The 24345-nt window shown below is 44.2% G+C and overlaps 1 protein-coding gene across 3 annotated transcripts; it reads right to left on the bottom strand.

Annotated features, from left to right (window-relative positions):
* Positions 1-1196: 1196 nt before the first annotated feature.
* On the bottom strand, positions 1197-23978 carry INPP1 (inositol polyphosphate-1-phosphatase). 3 transcript variants are annotated; one of them, XM_080933344.1, is made up of 6 exons: positions 23662-23978; positions 11440-11687; positions 9180-9240; positions 6779-6979; positions 3540-3714; positions 1197-1982 (listed from the first exon to the last, which is right to left on the bottom strand). In XM_080933344.1, the coding sequence occupies exons 2-6, from the start codon at positions 11641-11643 to the stop codon at positions 1433-1435; spliced, it is 1191 nt and encodes a 396-aa protein (XP_080789470.1). In that variant the 5' UTR covers positions 11644-11687; positions 23662-23978; the 3' UTR covers positions 1197-1432. The 3 variants fall into 3 exon arrangements, with proteins under 3 accessions (XP_080789470.1, XP_080789471.1, XP_080789472.1); XM_080933345.1 differs by having other exon boundaries at positions 23772-23978; XM_080933346.1 differs by lacking the exon at positions 23662-23978 and adding an exon at positions 16024-16088.
* Positions 23979-24345: the final 367 nt, after the last annotated feature.

Here is a 24345-nt window from a genome sequence, read left to right as displayed (position 1 = left end):
ACATGATGTAAGGATTAGTAGCATCAGAGTGGCTGAAAGGCCTAAGCTTTAGAATATGAAAAAGTCTCTGTGCCACTATTTAGATCACTGGCACATCTGAGAAAGTCCTGATATAGGAGGGAATTAGCAAGATACTGATAAAAGAAAACAGGGTTTCAGAAGTTCAATCTACTGTCCAGCGTGGTGACTATAGCTAACAGTGGGGCAAATGCATGACTGCTAGCAATGGCTTGTGAAGGTCCTCACTACAAAAGGTGAGCGCGCACTTATAGCTCAATGTAGCATGCATACTTCAAAGCAGCATCCATGTACACTATAAATATACAAATTACTTGTCAATTCATTTGAGTTGAAGAATAAGGGACGAAAGGACACACTTGACCGATTCCCAGTAATCTGTGACTATGAGGATGCTACAGAAACAGCCATTAGTACTCAGAGCACAGGAGGGACTGAAGGCCCTGGAGGATTGTTTGATCCCTCTAGTTGACACTCCCTGGGTTACCTGGGCTGCTACAGAGCACTGCACATGTGGTCTCTGCACAGCTCTAAGGGAAGTTAGTATGGCAAACAGAAGGTTGTGTTGTAGTGAAGTGGTAAATATGCAAAACATATAGGGAGCTCTTTGCTTCACCCCGTTCTGCGTTACCTTTGCTTTACCATCTGTCACCTATGTATATATGTATGTATGTACGTATGGATGTATGTATATATGTGTGTAATCTTACCAACCATCTATCACCTGCCAGCCTGCCTATGTATGTGTATATATGTATATGTATATACACACACACACACACACACACACACACACATATATATATATATATACCTTCCTTTCTTCTTTCCTTTTTTCTACCTACCAACCTCACATGCTCTTTCTTCTCTTTCTCTGTATTTCTTTCCTTTTTGTTTCATGATTTCTAATTCCCACCCTGCTTCCGTGGGTAGAAATCCTCAGGGCTCAGCCTTTCTTCTTCTTCTTCTTTTTAAAATAAGAAACACAAGGAAACTATTTTAAGTACACGGACTTGGCTATAATATTCAAATTAATGGTGCTAAATCTTCTGCCTGGGGCGAAACCCATGGATACCTGAGGATTGGTATCCCAAACCAGCCTGCCTGGATCCCAAACTGCTGAGAATTTAGTGATTCTACATGAACTCTACATTTTTGGTCCTCCCTTGGTATTTTATTGAAGGGTTCCAAGCAACATTAACAGCACAATGTTGTTCATTTAACAATATCACATACCAACTTAACTGTAACACAAATGCCATTAACTTACTGAAATTCACGTTATGAACACATTATGGGAAAATGTTCCTCAAAACAGGAAGGTGAATATTAAACCAATGGGACAAAACTATCTTTAAGAGACAGACTTGACAGGAAAGATTCAGTTCAGCTTAAGGGCCCTGAGATCAGAGCCCTATGTTTGTGTCTTCACGGGTCCGAGGTTTTGAGTGAGGTGGCTCAGGAAGGTGACCAGCCGAGTCCTGGATCTGTATGCTATCAGCCCTCCCTTGTTGGCCCAGACATCCACCCCAGAAGCACCTTTATTTTCCATGTGATACAGCAGCTGTGGCAAATCCAGCCCCGCATCTGGACTTCTCTCTAAGCATTCTTTCATGTCTACAATGCCCCCACCCATGGCCCTCAGAATGGCGTGAGCGGCACAGGAGTCCCACTTGTATGTGGTGTCCTCTGAGAAGATGTAAATGTCAGCCAAGCCCTGGACTACACAGAGGCTCTTGTAGCCAGCCCCTGCTGCGGGGAAGACGCTACCTCCGCACACACGTGACAGAGCGGCTTTGATGGTGTCTTTTTCGCTGGTGCTGATGACCGCAGAAAAGGGGCCGGAGAACTCCTTGTCAGAGTTTTCAGTCTGGGTTTCGCTGTCCTGTTTAGAGATGGCGAGCTGCAGGGAATGGATGTTGGTATCCTTGTAAGAAAGGCCCCAGTAGCACTGTCCCTTCCACCTGCAGGAAACAGTTTTAGGTGCTGATTAACAAGTTTGTTTTACTCAAACACCTCAAAGCAAAATGAGCTTTAAGGCTTCTGCACCTATGAACGAACGAACGAACAAATGCTGAGCTACTAATAAATTCCCAGAGTGCCGTGCAGGCGCACAGCTGCCTGTGTTATTATTGAGTTATTGAGAGGGGGCCACTAACTTTAGCACACTCTCATATTCAGTAAACTGATGCAGTTTCTGACCTCTAACAACAATGGCAAAGTTCAGAACTGCTTTTGTCATTTAAAGTCTCAGGGGAGAAAAGATGAACATCCTAGTTATTTTTTTCATTATTGGATATTTTATTTATTTACATTTCAAATGTTATTCCCTCCAAAGACCCCCCTATTCCCTCACCTTTCCCCTGCTTCTATGAGGATGCTCTCCCACCCACCCACCTCACCGCCCTGGCATTCCCCTACACTGGGGCACTGAGCCTTCACAGGACCAGCAGAGGATGGCATCCAAGCCTAGTTAAGTCCCTTCCAGTTCCTCCTGCCACTGGCTTACTCCGTTTCATTCTGAGTCACTTTGGCTTTTGACACCATGAGCGAACTCCTCACATTGTTATTTTTGGCAACAATAGACAACAATTTTGTTTATCCCTCCAAGTCAGGTACTCTATTTACAGATGAGAAGCTAGGGGTGGGAAAAGCAAATCACTGGCTAGGCCACCTGGATCCAAACCCAGGGGCTCTCCCCTGAATCCGTGGCCTCCTGAAGCTGGCCTTGGAGTCCTGTCTCTGGAATATCAGTCAGTCTCTGGAGTGCTGAGCTTACAGGTGTGTATCTCCATGCCCAGACCTTCTTAAAAATTACCAGAACATATTTGGTCTGAAGAAAACCAGAATAAATATCAGAGGCTTAAATTTTAAGTCCATGCTTATCTGAAGAAAGCTGAAGATTAATTAGAATAGACAGTTGTATGTGACAGAGTGAAAGGTACTGCCTCTGTTGAGCTCTGCTGTGCCCTGGGGTCAGCACTTCAGCACTGAGGCTCCTGGCCAGTCCCCAGGCTGTGACTGGGAGTCAGTAGAAAGGCAGGAAGATGGAGGGCAGAGAGAGCTGACCCCGGCAGTATTTGGAAAGAGTTGGAGTCAGTCCTGAGCACATCTGTCAATCATTCTTCTGAATACTCTGCTGTCATAACAGAAATCCGTCTGGCAACATGGTGGTGGTATCTACCCTGTCCCTACGTCTCTGAAGACACTGTGCAGCATTAATCTGCATGTGTGGTTTTGAGAGAGTTCTAAAAACAGGAATAGGATTGCTTTTTCTCAAGTGCAAAGCCACGATTTCCCCGAGACCATATTGATTTCTTTTAAAGTATCAGTGTGCACCTAGACCCTAACGAAACTATGCCAAGTCTGGGACTGAAGATAGAAGGCATTGTAATCCAGACCTTCGCACTCACCGTGGGAAGCCCCCACAGAATCCAGGCATGGGAAGACCATGTACAATCCTAACGAGCAAAGCTTAGGCTAGATGATTGAAACTAAAAGTAAAAATGTCCATCTTTTACCTTAAAGTAGTTAGGTTTTGGGACACAAAAGGCTGATTGATGACTCCCATCAAAGGCAGGCCTGTCTGTAGGTCATAGACGCCAATTAAAATGGTCACACACTGAAGTCCACTGGGGAAAACTCCTTGGTTAGATTTAGCATTGGCAGAACCTTTAATATACTGATAGGTTGAATCTGAAAAATTAAGCAAATGTACAGGTTGTTTAAAAGTAGTGGTGACTCTCTAGGAGCTTTGCCCTGTGTAAGTTCCTTTGCAATTTAGTAACCAATCAGATTTCATCTTGGGGCGCTGCCTGGGCAGAATCATCTGACCATTCATGTTTAAGCTGCTTGTGCCGAATTATGCTCCATTCTCCAAGTGTGTGAGAACTTTAAAAAATCGTTTCAGTGTTGTGTTGCAATAGGGTTTCTGGGTAGCACAGGCTAGTCTCTAACAGGAGATCTTGGCTCTGCCTCTCGAAACTGAGGACACAGTTACAATCCTGTGGGATCTAGCATAGCGACCTGCACATCATAATTCCTCAAGAGCGTGTAGGGCTGAGGAGAGGACTCAGTGAACTAAGTACTTGCTTTAACTGCGTGAGGACTTGAGTTTGGATTTGCAGTACCCATGTAGGGCAAAGTATATCACATTTAAAGCTCCCAGTGTGGAGGAGGCAGAGGCAAAAGGATCTCTGGGGTTTGCTGAACAGTCTGATGGAATCAGTGAGCTACAAGTCTGGCCCATATGTGCCCTGTAAACTGGCAAACGTGGTAGGGTTTTTTGTTTTTAAACACTGTCACTAATCAGAGGAATGGTCGGAGATGGGAACGCCTCCTTCTAGGAATCTGTCAGACCTGAGAGGGCCTAATACTGTTGTTACCATTTGCCTCCCCAAGATGCAATAAAGGGAATAATGAAGCCGAATAACAGGGAAGTTAACAGTGCTTGTGAGGGTTGATCTTGGTTATCAAGTTGGTCGGTTCTGGGATCAACTAAGAGGCATGAGTCTGTGAAGGTATTAGCTGGAAGCGTTACTTGAGGGTGGGTACAATCCTCCCTCAGAGGGGGTGGCACCTTCCAGAAGCCTAGCTGTAAAGAGGTCTGCGAAAAAGTAGCATGGCTTTTGCCTTTCTGCCTTTCTCCTTGCTGTTGCAAGTGCCTCCTCCTCCATCTCCTCCTCCTCTGCTACCACCACCACCGCCACCACCACCACCACCCCTGGCACCCTTCACTGAGGTCAGAACCTTAGCATCTCTGGGCTTCTAAGATGGTCTAAAGAGCAGTGGTTTCCAGGAATTCTTCAGACTCTTAGTGTCAGAGTTGGACTACTGAGGTATCCAGCATTGTAGATGAGCAGCTACCAGTCAATCCAGTGTGCAGCAGCCATTGCTGGACTACTTGGTCCCTACCAATCTAGTAGATCTGTGTTGTACTATCTGCTCATTCTGTTGGTACTTCTCCCATCCCATGGAATAGCACACGAACTAGCACACGGTGGAAGATGTGTCTGGCCAATGACTCAGAGAGCCAACAAACGTCTCTTCAGGGTAGAACTAGAACACATGAGGCCACTGTCCCTCAGAACTCTCATAGATGTCAGCTTACCCTCATATGACCAGAGATTTGGGGGGAAATTCCTAGGGTTCATACAGAATACCTGGGCTGCATCACTTTGTCCTGGGACTTTGTATTGATCGTGCTGTTGAGGAAAGGGGCTACATTTAAAAGGCGACTCGTTAAAATAACAATTCTACCTGTCCATAGCAGCTCTATTTATAATAGCCAGAAGCTGGAAAGAACCCAGATGTCCTTCAGTAGATGGATGGATACAAAAATTGTGGTACATTTACACAATGGAGTACTACTCAGCTATCAGAAACAATGACCTAATGAAATTCTTAAGAAAATGGTTGCATCTAGAGAATATCATCCTTAGTGAGATAACCCAGTCACAAAAGAACAGACATAATATGCAGTCACTGATAATGGGATACTAACCCCAGAAAGCTCTGAACACCCCAAAAACAACTCACAGACTGCGTGAAGTTCAAGAAAAAAAAAAAAAAAACAAAACATTATGCTCAATCCTTACACACCAAGAAAACTTTGACTAATTCTGGGTTACATCCTGTTTTACAATGTACTTTTTGCTCATTGTAACTGTAAGACCTTAATGCACATTATTAAACCTTTGGGGGAAAAAAAAGCCAAGCACTGACAAAAATGTATTCATATACTTTTATGCAAAAATGCTTAAAATTTGTTCTTTTATCTTTGTTTTTTAAAATAAAGTTGTTCAAAAAAAATAACAATTCTACCACAAAAGGACAAAAATTTAATAAGCTTTATATCAGCACAGGTTGCTCAGGACACATTCAGCTTCACCTTGGGTTTTTACTGTTGCCCAATGGAATGAGTAGCTGATGATTTAATGTTAGATTTGGGTTTAGTGTTCTGAAATCTAAAGAACTATCCTGGATTCACAGATGGCAGGAAGCTGTTGGAGCCCCCTGTAAGTGTTCACACTGCTGCCAGTTCATGGTCTCGCTGACTGGTCAGTGTGTGTGTGTGTGTGTGTGTGTGTGCGTGTGTTCACGTGTGCATGTGCATGTGTATATGGCTCACAACCATCTGTAACTCCAGTCCCAGGTTATCTGATGCCCTCTTCTGGCCTCCACAGCCACTGCATACACATAGTATATGAGCATTCTTGCCTACTTCCATACACATAAAATAAAAATAAAGGAAAAAACACTAAAACAACTTCTCTGGATATGACATGACTAAGGCACCCGTAACCTCACCGCGGTGGTGGCCACTGATGTAAGTTCTCATGAGATCAAGCTAGCCAAACTTCCAGCACATGGAGAGGAGCTCATGAGGCAGTTGGCTACTGGGGAGGTAAAATTATTCTTTTGGGAAGGGTTGCTCCCATGTGCCAGTGGATATTCCCACACTCATGTACCTAGTTGGGCAGCAGTAATTAATTTGACTTAGTGAGTTTCTAAAATAAAATGACATGAAATTGGAAGGGAAACTGGTGGGGATATCTGGGAAGAATTGGGAGTATGAGCACATTTCACCATATACATGCATGAAATCCTCAAATAAATAACAAAACAAACAAGCATAAATCTTCTAGGAGACCTGGCAGTCCGACAATCTCTTATTTCTTAGAGCTGCCCTGACACCCCGAGAAGAACACTATGGGTTAGAACAAATGGGAAAACATACACAGAGTGGCCCTACACTTACCTATGGGATCCACCCAAATCCCAAGAATCTCCTGTGGGATGCTGATCTCCAGGGACTCCAGAGTGGGATCAGTTAAGTCCACATCCTCGTGAGCCACCTTAGCCAGCGCTTCAGATGCCAGCATGTTGCCATTAAGAACTGTGCTGAGCAGCTTTGCTGTTTCCTCCTCTGTGGGCTGCAGTTCCACTGTGATCTTCTCGCCTAGAACAAAGCCCACTGGAGTCACTGCTTCTCAGACAGTCTGAGAGAAGGGACAGTATGTGGCAGGGAATGGGATGGGCATCTGAACTGGACCCTTAGGTTAGGTGACACAGCAGTGGTTCTGGAACCTCGCCAATGGCCAGAATCACCAGCCACACTTTACAGAGCTGTGGGTGCTGGTGGCTCTGCACCCTTCAGATCAGTGGAGAGGCCAGGTTCCAGGACTCAGCCTGCCACCCAGAAAAATGTCTACACGGACAAAGGTTCTGCATTCTATTTAAGGGGCTGCACAGACCACAGGGAATTCTTCGGCCTTTGATGGTTGGTCTGTTACTTAGTTTTGCTTTTGACTTTTCAAGCACAAAGGTTGCTCTGCCCATTCTGAAATGTTACTGAAAAGAACATGTGGACTTTGTCCACATGCGGAAATGTTGCTGAAAAGAACATGTAGACTTTGTCCACATGTGGAAATGTTACTGGCTACCTCTCCAATGGAAACAGGGAAAAGAAGCCCTGCACTGAAATCTCTTGAAACATGCACTTTGGGCCCCTGGTGAGTCTGGCTGCCAGCCCGTGGGAGAAGAGAAAGAGGAGGCTGGGAAAATAGGAAAAGTTAGCTGGGCGTGATAGCAATACCTAAAATCCCAGCACTTTGGAGGTGGATATTAGAGGATTGGGATTTTTTAGGTCAACCTTAGATACACAGCAAGTGGAAAGTCAGTTTGGGCCACACAAGACCCTGTCCCCAAAGGTATAGCAGGTTAATTATAAAGGTGACAGCTAAGTTGAGCCTGGTAGGACACTCTGCTAATCCCAAGCCTCTGGGGAAGGCTTGCTTGCATTCCAGGTGACCTCTGCTTAAACTAAAGAAAAGGGGGGGGGGTTGCAGATCCACATGCCTACGTACCCTACACATTCTAACCAGCAGCACCTGTGAACTCTTTGGAAATACTTCAGGCACCATCTGGATGTGCTGAATTTTCAGGAAAGTCTAAGATCTGACAGGATCAGCATAGCTTAGGGCCCACTGTGGATCAACTCATCACCATAATAACTCTGGGTATTTTGCTTATTTTGGGGGTTGCTGGGTTATTCAGCTCAGGGTCTTCAGGAATGCTGAGCAGGTATTAACAACAATACTGCCTCTTCAGCCCACAGCAATAACTTTGAGCTATAGACAGTTAAGATTGGGGGCTAACTGCTACACACTTAGTGGTTCTTCCAGCTTACTAGACATCATGGGCCATTCAAATGAGTATCTCGTATGCTTAAGCTTGTCCAGATGTCTCCATACACTTAAAGGGAAGCCCCACTGTAGTGCCAGCCAACACCACGGTCTCAGCCCCTTCTCCTTGTTTCTCTGTTCTTTTACAGACAGGAAAATAAGTGTGAATGTTTTTTTTTTTTTTTTGCCTCTTTAGTTCTAGACAAAATGAAGCATTTAACTGTTTATAGTCAAATGTAGGATTGTAAATTAAATGTATTATAAGCTAATCACGATAGTTATTTCTAACTTTTAGAAGTTTAAGTAAGATTTCTGTCTTCTTAGAGTCATAGAAATGTATTTAAAAACTTGCTAGAAGCCAAGTGGACAGTTCGTGCCTGTAGTCTCTGCTACGAGCCTGAACAACACAGCAAAGCACCACGTCAAGTGGAACAACAGAAAAATAAAATTACAAAACTTATACAAAAGGAACCTCCTGGTTAAGCCAAGTACCTTTATGGAGGTTCTGAGATGAAATACTGGGGTGAGTCAAGCAACACCATGTATTATTTAGGACTGAGATATCTGCTATACTCAGCCAAGAGCTGCAGAGTCTAGACGTCCCCAGATGGACTTAAATCCTGCCCAGATACTATCTGATCAACCATGTAGATGAACATCTTTCTGGGGCACCAATGACCACATTAGATTGTCAAGAGGCTGTAGAATTTTCCCAAAGGCCAGGCCACACTTATTAAAATGCTACAGATTTAAATTTAGAAGGATGCATGGGTTGCTAAATTATTCCAAGAAACACATCACTTCTCTCTGACATCAATGTCATGACATTCTGAGGTAGAGTCTAAATAAAGCTTCATATTTAAGCATGCTGTTTCTTATTTCAGAAGCTTCCTAGCAGTAATTTATGTCACAGTCTGAGCTAGAGATTAGGATAACATGATAATTATTACATAACAGTAAGATTCTTATACTTACCCAAATCATTTGTAAACTCATTGGATTCTTCTCCAAAAATTTTTTCCCCCAAGCCTGGAAACTGAATGAGTCAGAGTTTGGCAAAAACAAAAACAAAAAACAAAATGACAACAAATCCCACCTCCACAATCAGTTCCTAAGAGAGTTCCATGGGCATAGTTAGATTTGAAACGCAAAGACATCCATTGTAGAAGTCAGCTTGAACATGGACTAAGTCAGTTTCGTTCTGTGCTTAGTTTTTTAGTATTTTCCCGTTCCCTTGCCATTTTAAGAAAGCCTACTCAATGGCTTCCAGCTTTCTGCTGGAGACACACAGGGGATATGTATAAATTCTGCTCCTAACATTGTCCTGTGATTGCTCAAGTCCCAAAAATAAGTTTCTTTTTTAAAAAATCAGATTTATTTATGTATGGATATATTTTATGTTTATGAGCACTTTGTCTGCATGCATGCCACACCAGAAGAAGACATTGGATCCCATTAAACGATTATAAGATGCCATGTGGGTGCTTAGAATCCAATTGAGGTTCTTTGGGTAAGCAGCCAGTGCTCTTAACCACTAAGCCACCTCCCCTAAAATAATCTAAAGGTAGAGAGAAGAGACTGGAAGGCAGTCTCAGGTTTTATTTTCATTTTCAGGTACAACTCTGCACAGGTCAGGTATGCTATTCATTAACTTTCGGGCTAGAAGATGACAGAAAAGAGAACAAAAAGAAGAAGAAAGAGAAATATTGTAGTAACCTTCGCCTTAAGTAACAGCACACAGTGAACAGGGAACCAAATGAGACTTTTCTCTCATCTCTGTGTCAGGCTCAGAGAAGCACAGTTCACTCCCCACTCAAAATACTGCTGACTCAGATACTGCTGCTGTTTTCCGGAAGGAACTGCTTTCACATCCTTAAACTTGCCCACCTTCCTAGGGTCAGACAGTCATAATGGCCACAACACCTGCTCTTCTTTTTTTCTCTTTTGCAGAAGAGAACAAGGGCTGGCAATATGCCAGTTCGCCAGCCCCCACACCTGCTCACAGAGCTGGTCAGAGGAATGCAGACAGAGGGGGCATGAAATAGAAATATCTACAGCAGTACAAATGGAAAGTGTTTGTTTCCCAAATTCTGGCCTTACTTCATGAACAATTGCCTGGGCTTGTTCTAATGTTTGGGGGCACATATTAACCTAGAAAAGCAATGTTGACACATATCCAATCCAGTTGTTCAACCAGCCTTTGTATCCAAGTGTCTCCGTTAGTAACAACAGAAAACAAGTTTCCCCCATTTAAAGTTACCAAAGCCAGGTAGTCTGTGGAGATTTTATGTAATTAATGTATTCTCATCTCACACTGGTGATCATTTTACTTAATTCTACAGTATTCCTCGGGTTTAAAAGTTCATTAAAGATATTGAAATGTGTTATATTGTTTTCAATCATAAGGCTCCATCCTCCCAAATTTTAAGAGAGAGGGTGGAGGGGGAGAGGAGTCATATAAAAGACAACAGAATTCCCAATGACACAGACTCAGGAACCATTTCCAATGTTCAAGAACTTCAACTGTCATGCTGTGCTGGGTAAATTCAGGCAATGTATCCTGGCTTTCTGTGACAGCCTCTTCCCAGGAGAACAGTGACTCTGACATTACAGAATTCTTAGAGGGTTAACAAGTTCAAATCCATGAAGCCCAGTACTCAGTGAGCAACTTCTATGCCTGCTATATTGTTACTACTCCAGAATCCTGGCTTTTCTCTAGCCATTTCCACACATAGAATCTCATAATTGCTCTTTGTCATGACCATATTTTTTATAGGAGAATAAAGGGAGAGTTCACCCAGTTCCATGCCCATAACCAAGGAAAAACATTGAAATGGGTTAGCCGAGAAGTCAAGCAGTGCTGAGAAGTCAAGCACTGCTCTGAAATATAAGTAGGTCAGGCGATGGACACACAGAGGAAATCTTCCATGATCCTCAGCAGCACTGGTGCTGAGAGCATGCATTATTTATTAACAAGAAACCCATCAATAAGTGAAAGGATCGATCCTATAAGCTCACGTGAGGAGACTAAGTGCCCTCATCCTGTTTGCTTTCCTAATCGTCAATGATTTCCCGTGAAGGCCATTTTAATACCGTAATAAAAATAAGGCAGGGCCACAAGATGTTTGTTTGGACCTAAGAGAACGTAAGAATAATCAAAAGGCTTGCTGTTTGTTCTGAGAGTACTAGAGGCACAGAGGCACGGTCCTGCAGGTACCGTGGCCTGACCTCTTACCTTGTCCTCCATGTTCTGTTTTATAACTTCCTGTACCAGCACATCCGCCAGGGTCTTGAAATCTGCAGCAAACTTCTTATTCTTCTCTGTGCCTTTCTTCTCCTCGATGAGCAGTTGGAAGAGGGCCTCCTGCTGCCGGCACGCCCTGGCGATGTTAGCAGCCTTCTCAGAGACGCGGAGCAGTTCCAGGAGGATGTCTGACATTTCTAGAGCCTGCTTCTCAGCCTCACCCACCCTCTGGATCTCAGCTGCAAGAACAGGAGAATATGAAAGAGAAAGCAGCTCAGGTGCCTCTCCCACTAACACCCAGCTGGCAGCGACCTGTCAGTGAGGCAGACTTGCTAGGGAATCACACAGCACGCAAGACTGAAGTTACAATCTAAATACTGAAACTGATTTCTCAAAGTCTTGTAAAGCAATGACACTCTCAAAGAACTGAATTTTCAGTGAAAGCAAGAGAAAAACCCTTGAGTGAGAGTTTATGTTACAGGGCCATAGCAAGACAGCATCACAATGTCACTCTGTGAGAATGGTGAGGGGTAACATTCATGCTGCCATATCTATGTGCTAAGTGGGTGAGCAGCAAGTATTGTGTCTTCCAGACTCTGAGACCACTCTTGGGCAAGCACCATAAAGCATCTTACAGCCAACCCCACTAAAAACGTTCCAGTGACATACCATTTGCCACCAAGTAGCAGCCTACACCCCAAAGAGGAAACTTGCACCTTGTTGGACTTGAGAAGTTCTGCCTTCTAAGAACCATGTAGTATGCCTATATATATATTCTGTTCTCTCTTTGTGTCCTTACTTCCTTCCCTTTCTTTCTTTGTAGCCCCAGCTGTCCTGGAACTCACTCTATAGACCAGGGTAGCGTGGAACTCAAGAGATTCATCAGCCTCTGCACCCCAAATGCTAGGACTAAAGGTGTGTGCACCATTACGCCTGGCTCCTATCTACTGGAGCTGCCTCAAAATGCTTCAGTGGTGCTCTTCTTGCTCAAAGTGTGAATCATCCTGCTTCCTTTGTTGTGAAGATTACCCTGTGTGGCATGCAGTTTGAAAACTGAAGCTTAGGGGTTGAGTAACTTCTAAAAAAGGTTACACAAGACTAAAATGTGGGGCTCACCCCCCACATTAGGGTTCTTCATAGTTTCCTCTATGAAAAGAAGCTTGAAGCTGGGAATCACTCAACTGTGAAAATGCTGATGTATGTGTGTGTTTGTGTGTGTGTGTGTGTGTGTGTGTGTTTAGGGTGGTGAGCTGTTATAGCCTGTTTGTCTTAAGTTTGCTCAAAAACAATTTTTTTTTTCTTATGGTCAACTTCCCGAGGAAATGTGCTCCTCAACAAAAATGAAGGAATGGTGACCAACACAGGGAAATATTCCTTGTTACTACTGTGGTTGTTTTACTGCCCGAGGTCGTCTCTGGAGGGCAGTAGTAGACAGGTGCTAACTCCTCCCTGACACTGGAAACAGGTTTCCAGGGAGCTGCTGCATTGCTGTACCAAGTCCCCACCCAGCATCCCCTCTCCTCAGCCAGTAGCATCAAGCCTTTCTTTAAACTTTGGTAAGAAAATAAGGGTTGAGATATTTCATCAAAGGTAGATTAAAATCATTTAGGCAAGTCTATTGTTGTTAGTGGTTGTTTTTATTTTTAGGTAGGTGTGTAGGGGTGTGTGTGTGTGTGTGTGTGTGTGTACTTACTTATGCTTGCCCTTGTGTTTCTAGAGTAAAGGCATAAGCATGCCTGATAAATACTCTATACTAAGCTACATTACTGGCTCTTGGATTTTTGTGAGGGTCTCACTGTGTAGTTCAGGCCAGCCTTGAGTTCAATTTGTCACTCCCTTAATTGGCAGTTGGTTTCCCTTTTACCCTCAGGAAAGCCCTTTTCTCGGCTGATCACACTCACTGTCAAGTGTCTTGTTAGGGACCTGTTCACGGTGCGATAATGTCCCTCTAAACCAGCCGCATGGACCTGGTAATGGAAACTGACAGAGGCTTCCATCACAACAAACCCCTAATTCTTCTTGTATTTACTTTCTCATTGAGACTGGGTGGCTCCTCACCCTCCTCTGTGCCCTTACCTGACCTCTCCTTTGTGGGCATTCGACTCTCGCATGTCTCCCTCTTATAATGACTTAGTCAGGCTGTACTAGGACCCACCCAGGTGACCTCATACCACCTCTAGAGGTCCTTCTTCCAAACAGTCATCTCTCAGTATTCTTAGGGATGCGGTTTTCCACAGACACCAAAATACATGTGTGCTCAGGTCCTCACATAAAATGGCTCAATATTTGCATAGAACATAGGCACATCCCTTACACTTTAAATCATATCTAGATTACTAACAATATTAGCTCACTGTAAATAAATAATGTCCAGCTGTATTTAGGAAATAATGACAGGGAAGCGGCTGTGGCTGTTCAATCCATACACAGAGTCATCAAATATTTTCCATTCAGGGTTGACCGAATCCAGGAAGGAGGGTGGGTGAAGGCACTAGACAGTACAGTCACATTCTGCAGTACTGGGATCAGGAATTCAACATTCCAGTTTTAGAAGAGCTCAGATATGGCAGAACATTCCCCTAATGAATAAAGGTTTCAGGTGACCAATCACTGGGTGAGGAGTTGTTAGGAATTCCGGGTCTGAGAGAAGAAGAGGGAAGGAGGAGAAAGAGACTTGGAAGGAAGATGGAGGAAGAGAAACTGATCCAAATTCTGTGTGGCTTTAAATAGCCACAGGTAGCTATGAATATCTTTATAAGGGGTGGATAATTACCTGACCATTTGTTTTATCTAGGTGAGCAGTTTAATCGATTTCAATTGGCTCTGAGTTCATTGTGTGGACATTTTGTTGGGTGAGAATTTACTGATATAAATCTGACTGATAAAATATAAGCCTCTATTGTTTTGATTTACCTAGTGATGGGGGATTTGTGACAGGTAACCATTGGGAGCAGATGCCTGGGAATGTGAGCAGAATCCTCAGCACGAGAACCTCGAGATGGGCAGTCACTGCATGGGGCTAGCCATGGAGGCGAAGGTGGGGAGACTACCAGGGCCAGAGCGTAGCCAGTGTTAGTGTGGGATGGTGCCTTATTTGTTATTTCCCAAAACACCCAGCCCTGTTCTTAGCACCTCTCCTGAGAGAGGCCAATACAACCCACCCCTCTGTCCTTTGCTTTCTGGCCAGATAGTAAAAAATAGGATACATTTTTTTCTTCACTTGTATGGTCAACAAGTTTACTCCTGTGAGACAAATTTTCCAGCTAGCTGCTACTCCAGTGGTCAGCCCACTAGGGGTAAAGTGAGAACAGCTTCATCACAAGCGTTTTTCTGTTATGATCTACCAAGCCATGGCTCAGCAAAACAGGCTTACAGAAGCTTCATCCTTCACACATAACACCCAAATACCAATACATATAAGCATATATAGAGGTAAATATAATGTGTCACAATGTCAGAGGTAGAATCTCTGACTTCAGGGAAATTTTCAAGTCTAGTTGCAAAAGTATTGAAATAAAATAAAATGGGACAGTCAAAAACAAAACTCAAAAAAAAAAAAAAAAAAAAAAAAAAAAAAAAAAAAGGCAAACAAACCAGAGTGGGTACTGGGCAATGGCTCAGTCTATAAAGTGTTTGCCACAGAACAGTAAAGAACTGAGTTTTCATCCTCAGCGTTCAGAAAGCTGAGCACGATGGTTCAGGCCTGTAACCCCAGCTTGTAGCAGAGGGGGGGCAGGGGGGTATCAGAGACAGGTCAATTCCTAGGACTCCCTGGTCAGGCAGATAAGAGGAACCAGAGAGCACAAGATTCATTGAAAGACCCTGTCTCAAAGGGAGAGAGTAACTCAAGACGCAGAAAGTTGTCCTTTGATTTCCCCATGCTCCTGCACTAACAGGTGTACACACACACACACACATACACACACACAGAAATGCAACCCACTCCCTAAAAAAAGTCCAAAACAACAACAAAAAAAAAAACCTTATTTACGAAGACAAGACTTGTGTTCTACTTCTCTCATCTTATTAAAACTTTGGAGGCAAGTTAGACCTGTCAGTAGGCTTGCCTGTGATCCTAGCATTCAACTGGGGAGGGGGGAGGTCAAGGTAAATTCAAAGCCAACCTGGGCTACATACAACCCTGTCTCAAAAGAAAACCAATTCGGAAGTTTAAAATCAGATCTGGCGTTAGAGTACTTGCTTAGCATGTATGAGCTCTGAGTTCGAGTCCCCAGTAGGAAAAGAAAAATAAAATTATCAGAATACTTTACACAAACTTAAGAGGCATTGAGCAATATAGTGTGAAAGGCATAAGCTTTTCTCCAGCGGTCAGCCCACTAGGGGTACAGTGAGAACAGCTTCATCACAAGCGTTTTTCTGTTATGATCTACCAAGCCATGGCTCAGCAAAACAGGCTTACAGAAGCTTCATCCTTCACACATAACACCCAAATAATCAATCAAACTGACCTGGATTCTAAACCCAGTTCAGCTGCAACCTAGCCGTGTGGCACTGGATGATCTACTCAGCCTCTCTGAGCCTCTCCTCATCTGCAGTTAGGAGGATAAAACTTACCTCGCAGTGATGTCTAAAGATGAGATGAGGCATCTGGAAAGGCACTAGCTCAGGCTACCCCGACACAGCAGCTACTCAGCGGCAGCTCTGTTAAGTACAAACTCACAGACAGGCAGGCAAGTTATGTGGGTCACTGAAACCTTCACTTACCATTTACTAGTTCATTAAATCCCAGAGAGTCTGGCAACTATTTTTAATGCTTTGATCAACCCAGATTAAAGTCCCTTTATGTAGGCCAGATCTGCTTACTTCAGTTTCTGGAAGTTATGGGTAGAAACTCTGGCCTCATGTCAAACTATCTGAGGGTAGCCTGGGAGAGACACTTTTCCATGAAGGGCATGCTTTGTTAGGAGACTCTAGGAGGATTCTAGGGCCCAGAGGTCTGAGAAGACCCTGCTGCACCGGAAGCTGCACCGGAAGCTGGTCGTGCCTCTTGGTTGTCCACAGAGACAGAAGCACAAGACTTCATCTCTATGAGGGCCCTCAGCAAAACGGGCAGCTCTCAAACAGCTGAATAATTCTCGATGTCTCTGTTGCCATCCCCTCCTTCTGACACAATCTGAGTCTGCAGAGGCCATGTCTGTGGCCCTTCTACCCCAACTGCATCCCATCCCCACGCCCCCAGCACTAAACACCCTAGTCTCTCCTTAATCACCTCCCAAGTCGCGGTGGTGATGTGAACCAGCCTATATACACGTCCTGCTACAGGCAGCTATGGCTGAAGGAGGACAGCCTTGGAGTCCATAGAGGAATGCAGCTGTCCAGGATCTCTCTAGCATGAAGAAGGTGTGGACAAGTCTCTGCTCGGCTCACAATGCCGCAGATTCTGCCCTTTTGCTATCTTTGGGGCTTAGTGATTGCAGGCTGTCCTGGAATAAAAGAAAGGCACCTGACCAGTGATGGCTTAAAAAATTAAGAGGACCTGGGTTCAATTCCCAGCACTCACATGGGTAGCTTACAACTAAACATCCATACTCCAGCTCCAAGGAATCAGATACTCTCCTCTGACTTCCATGTGCACCAAGCATGCAAGCAGTACCCACACATATGCAAGCAAAACACTGCTACACACAACGTAAATTTAAAAAAAAATTAAAAGGGGGAAGGGGGCAGGGGAACATAAGCCAGCCCCCCCACCAGGGATTTTGGAACAGGGTTCAATCTTGTGGAGAACTTGTTAATAGTAACTGGGTTGATACCCATGAAAATGCCCAATTACCCACCTGGCCACCTGGGCCAGGAAAAAAAAAAAAAAAGACTGAACACAAACTTCACCAGAGACTGAAGATCCTTTAAAGTTTCTAGAAACTAAAATGTCTCTCTGGTTGAGCTTTCTCAGAAGCCAGCATTATGGCGTGGCACTGTTTGTTCTCTGACCTGGATGGTATCTCTATGACTCTGTCTCTGTGCTCTGGCACACCGAACACTTTCATACGCCATTCTCCCTTGTTCCCAGGCTTTCCTCTCACTTTCTCCACCCCCTTTAAGTGTCTAAAACTCTTGGGAGTTTGTTCAAAGATAAGAAACTTAAATAAGCACCTCATAAAAAGATACCCAGTCTCTGACAACAAACAGCTAGTAGTCAATAAGCAGATGAGCTCTCTGTGTGGAAGATAGTTAGAAATGCAATTAAAAGTCTCATCAGGATACATGAGGAATCCCAAAATTAACCTGTAAGTCCCACCTGCCAGAGGACCGGGTAACTTCCTGGAATTCTGGAAGTTATAGGTTCTCAGAAAATAGCAAGCTTCAAGGGAGAGAGTATGGTAGCCTATAGGTTGGGTCTTTATAAACTCTTAGAACGCACATCGAGCTACTCGGCTGGGAGATTCTAGGGAATGTCCTGACCAAAATCCATGTCTTAGTATTCAATATTTAATAACTCTTGCTTTAAATGTGGTCTAATATGGTACAACTGGTTTTTCTCTGGGGAATCTCAGCATTAACACATGCCCAGTGGCACTGGCATTAAAAAGTCTGAAAAGTCTGCATCTGCATGAAAGCATGGAGCAATGATCTCTTCAACAGTGGCAGCACAAATGGTGCAGCTTCCAGGAAAGCTGCTCCAGTTTGTTGAATGTAAACATAATCCTCGATCCAGCAATGTCCCGTGTTCACACATACCAAATAGTATATGCACATGTACGTTAAAAGATATGTTCAACAGCGTTTGTGAACACCATTCTTCCAATGAGCTAACACTGGCAATAACTCAAATAGCCACCAATAATAAAATGAAGCCAGGTATATAGCATTCACACAACCGTGATGTATGCCTGTAAGAAGTAACAACATAGAGGCAGTTCACAAAGCATTCTGCCATTAAAGGCGGCAGCTTCGCGCGTGTGTGTGTGTGTGTGTGTCTCTCTCTCTCTCTCTCTCTCTCTCTCTGTGTGTGTGTGTCTCTGTGTGTGTGTGTGTGTGTGTGTGTGTGTGTGTGTGTGTCAGTGTGCGTGTGTGTCAGTGTGTGTGTTTAATACATGTGTGGAAAGAAAATGCTCCAGCAGAGTCATTTCTGAATTCTTCAGCTCTGGTCCTGGGCTGAGCAGAACAGGAGTATGCTATAACTCTTACCTAGATCCCAAACATTTGTTTACTTATCTGTGTTCTGTTTGGCAAGATACTGAGAAAACGCGTGATTTCTTACAACTCTCAGGGCACACTCAGAGGTGTTCAATACATGCTGATGATGAATACCCTCTTAGTTTTATCACTACAGGCTCCGCCCTTGCCGTGGTATTTAGCATACTTGAGTTTTATCAGCATTACCCAGGAGCTGTTCAGCACATGGGCCAAGTTTACGTACATTCCATATTGATTGTAAGAAGAAAAAAAAAAAAAAACACAGCTCTCACTGGCAAACAAATGGACTACATTTTTTGAGCACTGAACCAGAATGTGAAATTATACTGTCTCATTTATAGGTGGCCTATCCTTAATTTAGATAATAAATCACCAAAATAGTAAGTTAACTTACTAATAGCAAGTTTCTAAGCAGGGCCCATGGAGAAATGCTGCTTACTGACTTGCTGTTTCAGCTACTGTAGTGGCTATTCCTGGTTGTCAACTTGACTATATCTGGAATGAACCACAATCCAGAATTGGGAGGCCCACCTTTGATCCTGATCTTGAGGCACAAAGACTATGAATCTTAGGACACTAAGGCAAGGAGATCTCTGAGCTCAAGGTCATCTGGGACAAAGCAAGTCCCAGATCCAGGTGTGGTGCTACACACCTTTAATCTGGCACACACCTTCCGTTGGAGACCTACATAAGGACATTGGAAGAACGAAGGCTCTCTCTTAGCCTGCTTGCCTTGTGGGACTGAGCATCTGATAGATCCTTAGATTTCCACTCACAGCTGCTGCTGACCATTGTTGGGGAGTTGGACTACAGACTATAAGTCACCATACCTTACTATATAGAGACTACGATAAGTTCTGTGACTCTAGAGAATCCCGATTAACACAGCTACCTTTCTTCTGCTGCCATGAACCACTGTCCAGGGATAGTACCACTCACTGTAATGGAGTCCTCCTACATCAGTTATCAATTAGTAAAATGCCCCCACAAACATACCCACTAGACAATCTGATGGTGGCAACTCCACAGTTGAGCTTGCCTCTTCCCAGGGGTGTCAAGTCGAAGCTACCCATGTCCTTCTGAACTCTCCGAATACTGACTTAAGTACCAACTCATTAACAGTTCTTATTGTCAATATAGACCACTCAAACGTGTTGTAGGAAAAGACCCAGTCTAGCCCATAGGAAAGAGGTTTCTAGTCAACGCCTACAAATCCTAGCGTGTGTGTTCGGGAGATAGAATGTACATCCTGTTTAGAAGGCATTTACAGCTCTGGGGTGAGGAACATGGTTCCCTAGGATCCTCTACATGATCCTGCTGTGCTTCTCCCTTTGCCGACTGACTGTATGCCCATGACCATATGACTTTATTTTGTAAACATAGCGAAAGGAAAAGATCAAAGAAGCTGTTTGGAAAGGATGATGTCTATAGTCTGTTCCAATTCAAAACCTCCTTGACCTTTACAGCTACATCTTGTATAAGAGGTAGGAGAGCACCATTCAGCCTTAAGGAGGAATAAAATCAAATACTCCATTTAAATGAAATACCTAAACCGGAAGGAGTGAACGGTGGAGGACTACTGTTTAATGAGATCGAGTTCTGCAGATGGCGGTGCTGACGGCTACACAAAGTGGCAAGTGTTCTTGATGCCAAAAACGTATGAGAAAAATGGCTGAAATGATACAGCTTACAAAACAAATTTACATGGCCACAGGTATGCCTATCTCAAATGCACTTGATACTTATCACCTACCTATGAAGGCATAAAACTTTATTTGTTGATTGAATTTTTTAAAAGAGATGGATTAAGAGTTTTAAAATTTTAGGGAGGCTGGGCATTGAAGTGCATACATTTAATCTCAGTACTAAGGATGCAGAGGCAGGGAGATCTTGGTGAGTTTGAAGCCAGCCATGTTAACACAGTAAGACCTTGCCCATGTGTGTGTGTGTGTGTGTGTGTGTTCTTTGTTTAACACACATATATGTGTATGTGGGTGTGTGTGTATTAAATAAAGAACATTGTTGTAGGTCTCAATGCTGATTTTGCATAGCAATTACACTGATTTTTAATAGACAGTGTTATATTCCCTGGTGTAGTTATGAGTGAAGGGGTTAACAGATAAGAGGGCAGGAAGTGTCTTTACTGGGGCACTTCCTGGAGCACCAGACTCTCCTCACCCCGAAGCTGTCAAATGCCTTCTCAACAGGAAACACACTCCTTCTCCCCAAGATATACTAAAGGAGTTGTCAGCAGTGGCTGATTTTTCACTCTGTTAGAAATGTTTGCAGGGATTTTCTTGAACCAAAACTGAATCTGGAAAGGATGATTCATAATTCAAACCTTAGAACCATTAGAAACCATAAGCTGAAGGAGTGCTTTAGAGCGCCCTAAATGATGGTGATGATGATGGTGATTGTGATGATGACTTCTTTCTGTAGAAATAAATAACTTGACCCAAAACACCCCTCCCAAAGGCTGCAGGTAGTTATAGATCATTAGGTTCCAAAGTGCTATTGTCAGGTACGGCAAGACCCCACCATTCTTTTTTCTTCATATCCCAGAACCAGGTGTTTATTTCAGAGGCTGTTTCAAGATATGGAAGGGAGCAACACAAAATCCCAATGAATTATCAGAAAAGGAACTGATAAAAGAATATTTATAACATCATTGGTTTAAAAAGCTCAGAGCACTAAACAATATGTCTGGCTCATCAAAGCCACAGAAATATCCAAAGAGCACTCTTGCATTCCTGCTAATTTTAACCATGAGCTGCTTAATATCTATCTCCCTGATCTCATTTTTATTTTCCCTATTTTCTAGTAACAAGGTCTACAATCACTCATATTTCTTTTGTCATTTGTTTTGTTTTGTTTTTCAAGACAGGATTTCTCTGTGTAACCCTGGCTGTCCTGAACCTTACTCTGTAGACCAGGCCAGCCTCCGACTCAGATCTGCCTGTCTTTGCCTCCCAAGTGCTGGGATTTAAAGGCGTGAATCACCACCCCTTAGCTACCACTCATTTCTAAAACAGGCTTTCACTCATTCTGAATACAAACTGGGGTTGTACACAAGTCGGTAAATCCTGAGGAGTTGAACAGAGGTAAGTTCTGAAGTTTGGTAGTTCAACTACTCACTGCAAAGGCTGCTAACAGGGCTGCGGAGCCAGTTTGGGGAGATGGAGCATCAGCTTAGAGCACCGGCCTTATTGATTGATTGATTTATTAATTATTATAAGTAGCTGTCTTCAGACACACCACAAGAGGGCACCAGATCTCATTACAGATGGTCTTTGAGCCACCATGTGGTTGTTGGGATTTAAATTCAGGACCTCTGGAAGAGCAGTCAGTGCTTTAACCACTGGGCCACCTCTCCAGCCCTAGCCTATTATCTTCCTTCTCTCACCTGCCCATCAGCTCAGGCATTGTTAGGAAACAGCTACCTTTAAGAAGCACAACTCCACACTAATTGTTTGAAGCAACATTTTTATTTCCAAATAACCCAGAGGAAAGCACAACATTGAATCCATCTGACCTCATTAGGACACCAAAAGTATTTTAACGAGGGCATTTATACAAGGACTCCCTCCAACCTGGTAAAAGTCCACTGTGTGCTGTTCTTTAAAGTGGAAGATGCTTGTTTTTAATTGATTACTGATTTATTTTTAAGCAGTTTTGGTATAACATGAAATAGAATAAGGCATCATTTTTCTAATTATTACTGAAGGTTGAAGTAAAAGAGGAAATACCTATATATTGAGTTACCTTTATTGCTTGTATTTTAATGGCCTTTTGTGTCTGAGGAAATTAGCATTTTTCTCTCCAGTTATTCTAAGTATGACTGTAATCTAAACCTCCAGCAATTAACTTCACACTACAGAGCCAGGAGTCTAAGATGTAGGTGGTGTCTTAGTTCAAAAGCTTGCATAGAAGAGTACTTAGTCTGTTCAAAAAGTAAAGTGTAGCTTTATGTGTCTTACACAATCTTCTTCATGACTAAAATCAACTGCAACAGTATTATAAAAGCCCTTTAAAGTAAGTTCTTAACAAAACAGCAAACAGGCACGTGCGGGGGTTAAAATGGGCTTTCCCATTGCCTGTATTTCCCCTTTTTATTCTGTACTTTCAAAGGCCTGACTGAGGTTATCTAGCTAGTTCATCAGTCAAAAGTAGTCCCGGGGGTTGTTTTCTTCCTTAGATTGTTACCAGGTGGGTGGACCTAAGTCTTATCAACTGATTAAAGCTGGGGATTAAGAGCAAGGAACCAAAACGAAAAAAAGAAAATTTCATTCTGCACACGGGATACACACATAAGAATCCTGTCCCAGGGCCTCAAGCTTCAGTCCTTTTCAAGTGAACACCCTCACACAGTGGGCAACCGTCCACATGTTCCGGTCCTAGTCTAAAGGACGGAAATCTCCAAAGTACACACCGTGCTTGTTAACGCGTATTCCCTGGATTCTCTTCCACACCTCATGTCTGACAGTCCGTATGATTTTTACCAAAGCCAGGTTAAATAATTTAGGTGACACCCTGCTATGCCGTCCACACCCACTGCCTAGGCACGTCGCACAAAACAAACCATGCTTCAAAATGTAGAAGAAAATTACAAGCAAAGCTGTGAAGGTTTATCAAAATATACTCCATCTGTTTAGCTACACCCATCCGATGGGTCTCTAGAGGCAGTCAACACGTATAAGCATCTCTCAAGCAAAGGGCTCCCTACTTGACAGCTACGCCACCTACCCGTAGAATCTGGGCCTCCGCTTTCGACCTTTCTCAGATCAGCTCATTCAACCTAGAGGCTAGCTAGTGGTAGGACTGGAAAGAACCGAGCAGGGGAAGAAAGTTGCTTGCTACTCTGCCGGCGATCGGATATCTTTCGGCGGCTTCTGCAGAGCTAAGGGGGCGGTGTGAGCCGCGAGCTGAGCCTCTCGGTCGGGGTTCGGGCTCTGCGCCGGTGGGCACGAGCAGGCCGGAGAGGCCTCGCTGCCGCGACCCGGTACCTCACAGGCCCAGGCGCGGAGGCCAGCAGCCTTCGGCCGGAGACAGACTCACCTGCCCTCCGCAGAGGCGATGGAGCGCACGCCGCTCGCGGGGACCCAAGTGAGCGGAGGAGGCGACGCTGGGCACCGGGGAGGAGTGGCGAAAGCAAGAGAGCGGATTACCTAAGAGGGGATGCGGAGCCCCGAAGGAGGCTACAGCCTTTCCCGAAGAAACGGAAGAGGCGGAGGAGGGGCGAGAGAGGAGGAAGGGAGCGCCAACGCCTGGAGGTGGTCGCGCTTGGGACCTGGCGCAATCGTCCTTTGGCGGGCACAGCCGGAGGGCGAGCGGCCGGCCGGGGAAACCGCGGAGGTCACCGCAGCCAAGGCGGGGAGGCGCCCTGCTTCTCTTGGCTCTGGTAGCGCAGCCCAGTTTCTGCCAGGTCCCGGCCCCGCCTCTTTCCCCCGGCGGGTGGCCTCCTGCTTCTGGGGCGGGCGAGGGCATCCCACGCCAGCCTGAGTCTGGCGTCCGCGACGTCACAAGTGAAGCGTGGTCAATTTACACGACACGGCCGGAAAACGCAGGGTTTCCTTACTCACAGTTCATGGTTGCGTTGTTTCTCCAGCACTACCCACAAACTCTGTGAATATTCCTTCTCCATTCATTCGAACCCTCGGTGTTATGGGAGGGGGGTGTGTTTCACAGATGGTTTGAAGCTGTGAAGTTGGACTTCCTGCCAGCCATATTCGAGTTCCCCTG

The sequence above is a fragment of the Micromys minutus genome (assembly GCF_963924665.1).
Source record: "Micromys minutus genome assembly, chromosome: 19".
NCBI lineage: Eukaryota > Metazoa > Chordata > Mammalia > Rodentia > Muridae > Micromys > Micromys minutus.
The sequence above is the reverse complement of the archived record's forward strand: the minus strand, read 5'-3'. Positions and strand labels throughout refer to the sequence as shown.

Excerpts from the sequence above, each read along its gene's own strand:
- INPP1 (XM_080933344.1), bottom strand. The coding sequence starts at position 11,643 with ATGTCAGACATCCTCCTGGAACTGCTCCGCGTCTCTGAGAAGGCTGCT. Across the intron at positions 6,980-9,179 it reads TGAGTTTACAAATGATTTGG|GCGAGAAGATCACAGTGGAA; the intron begins GTAAGTATAAGA and ends GCTTTGTTCTAG. Across the intron at positions 1,983-3,539 it reads CAAAACCTAACTACTTTAAG|GTGGAAGGGACAGTGCTACT; the intron begins GTAAAAGATGGA and ends TGTTTCCTGCAG.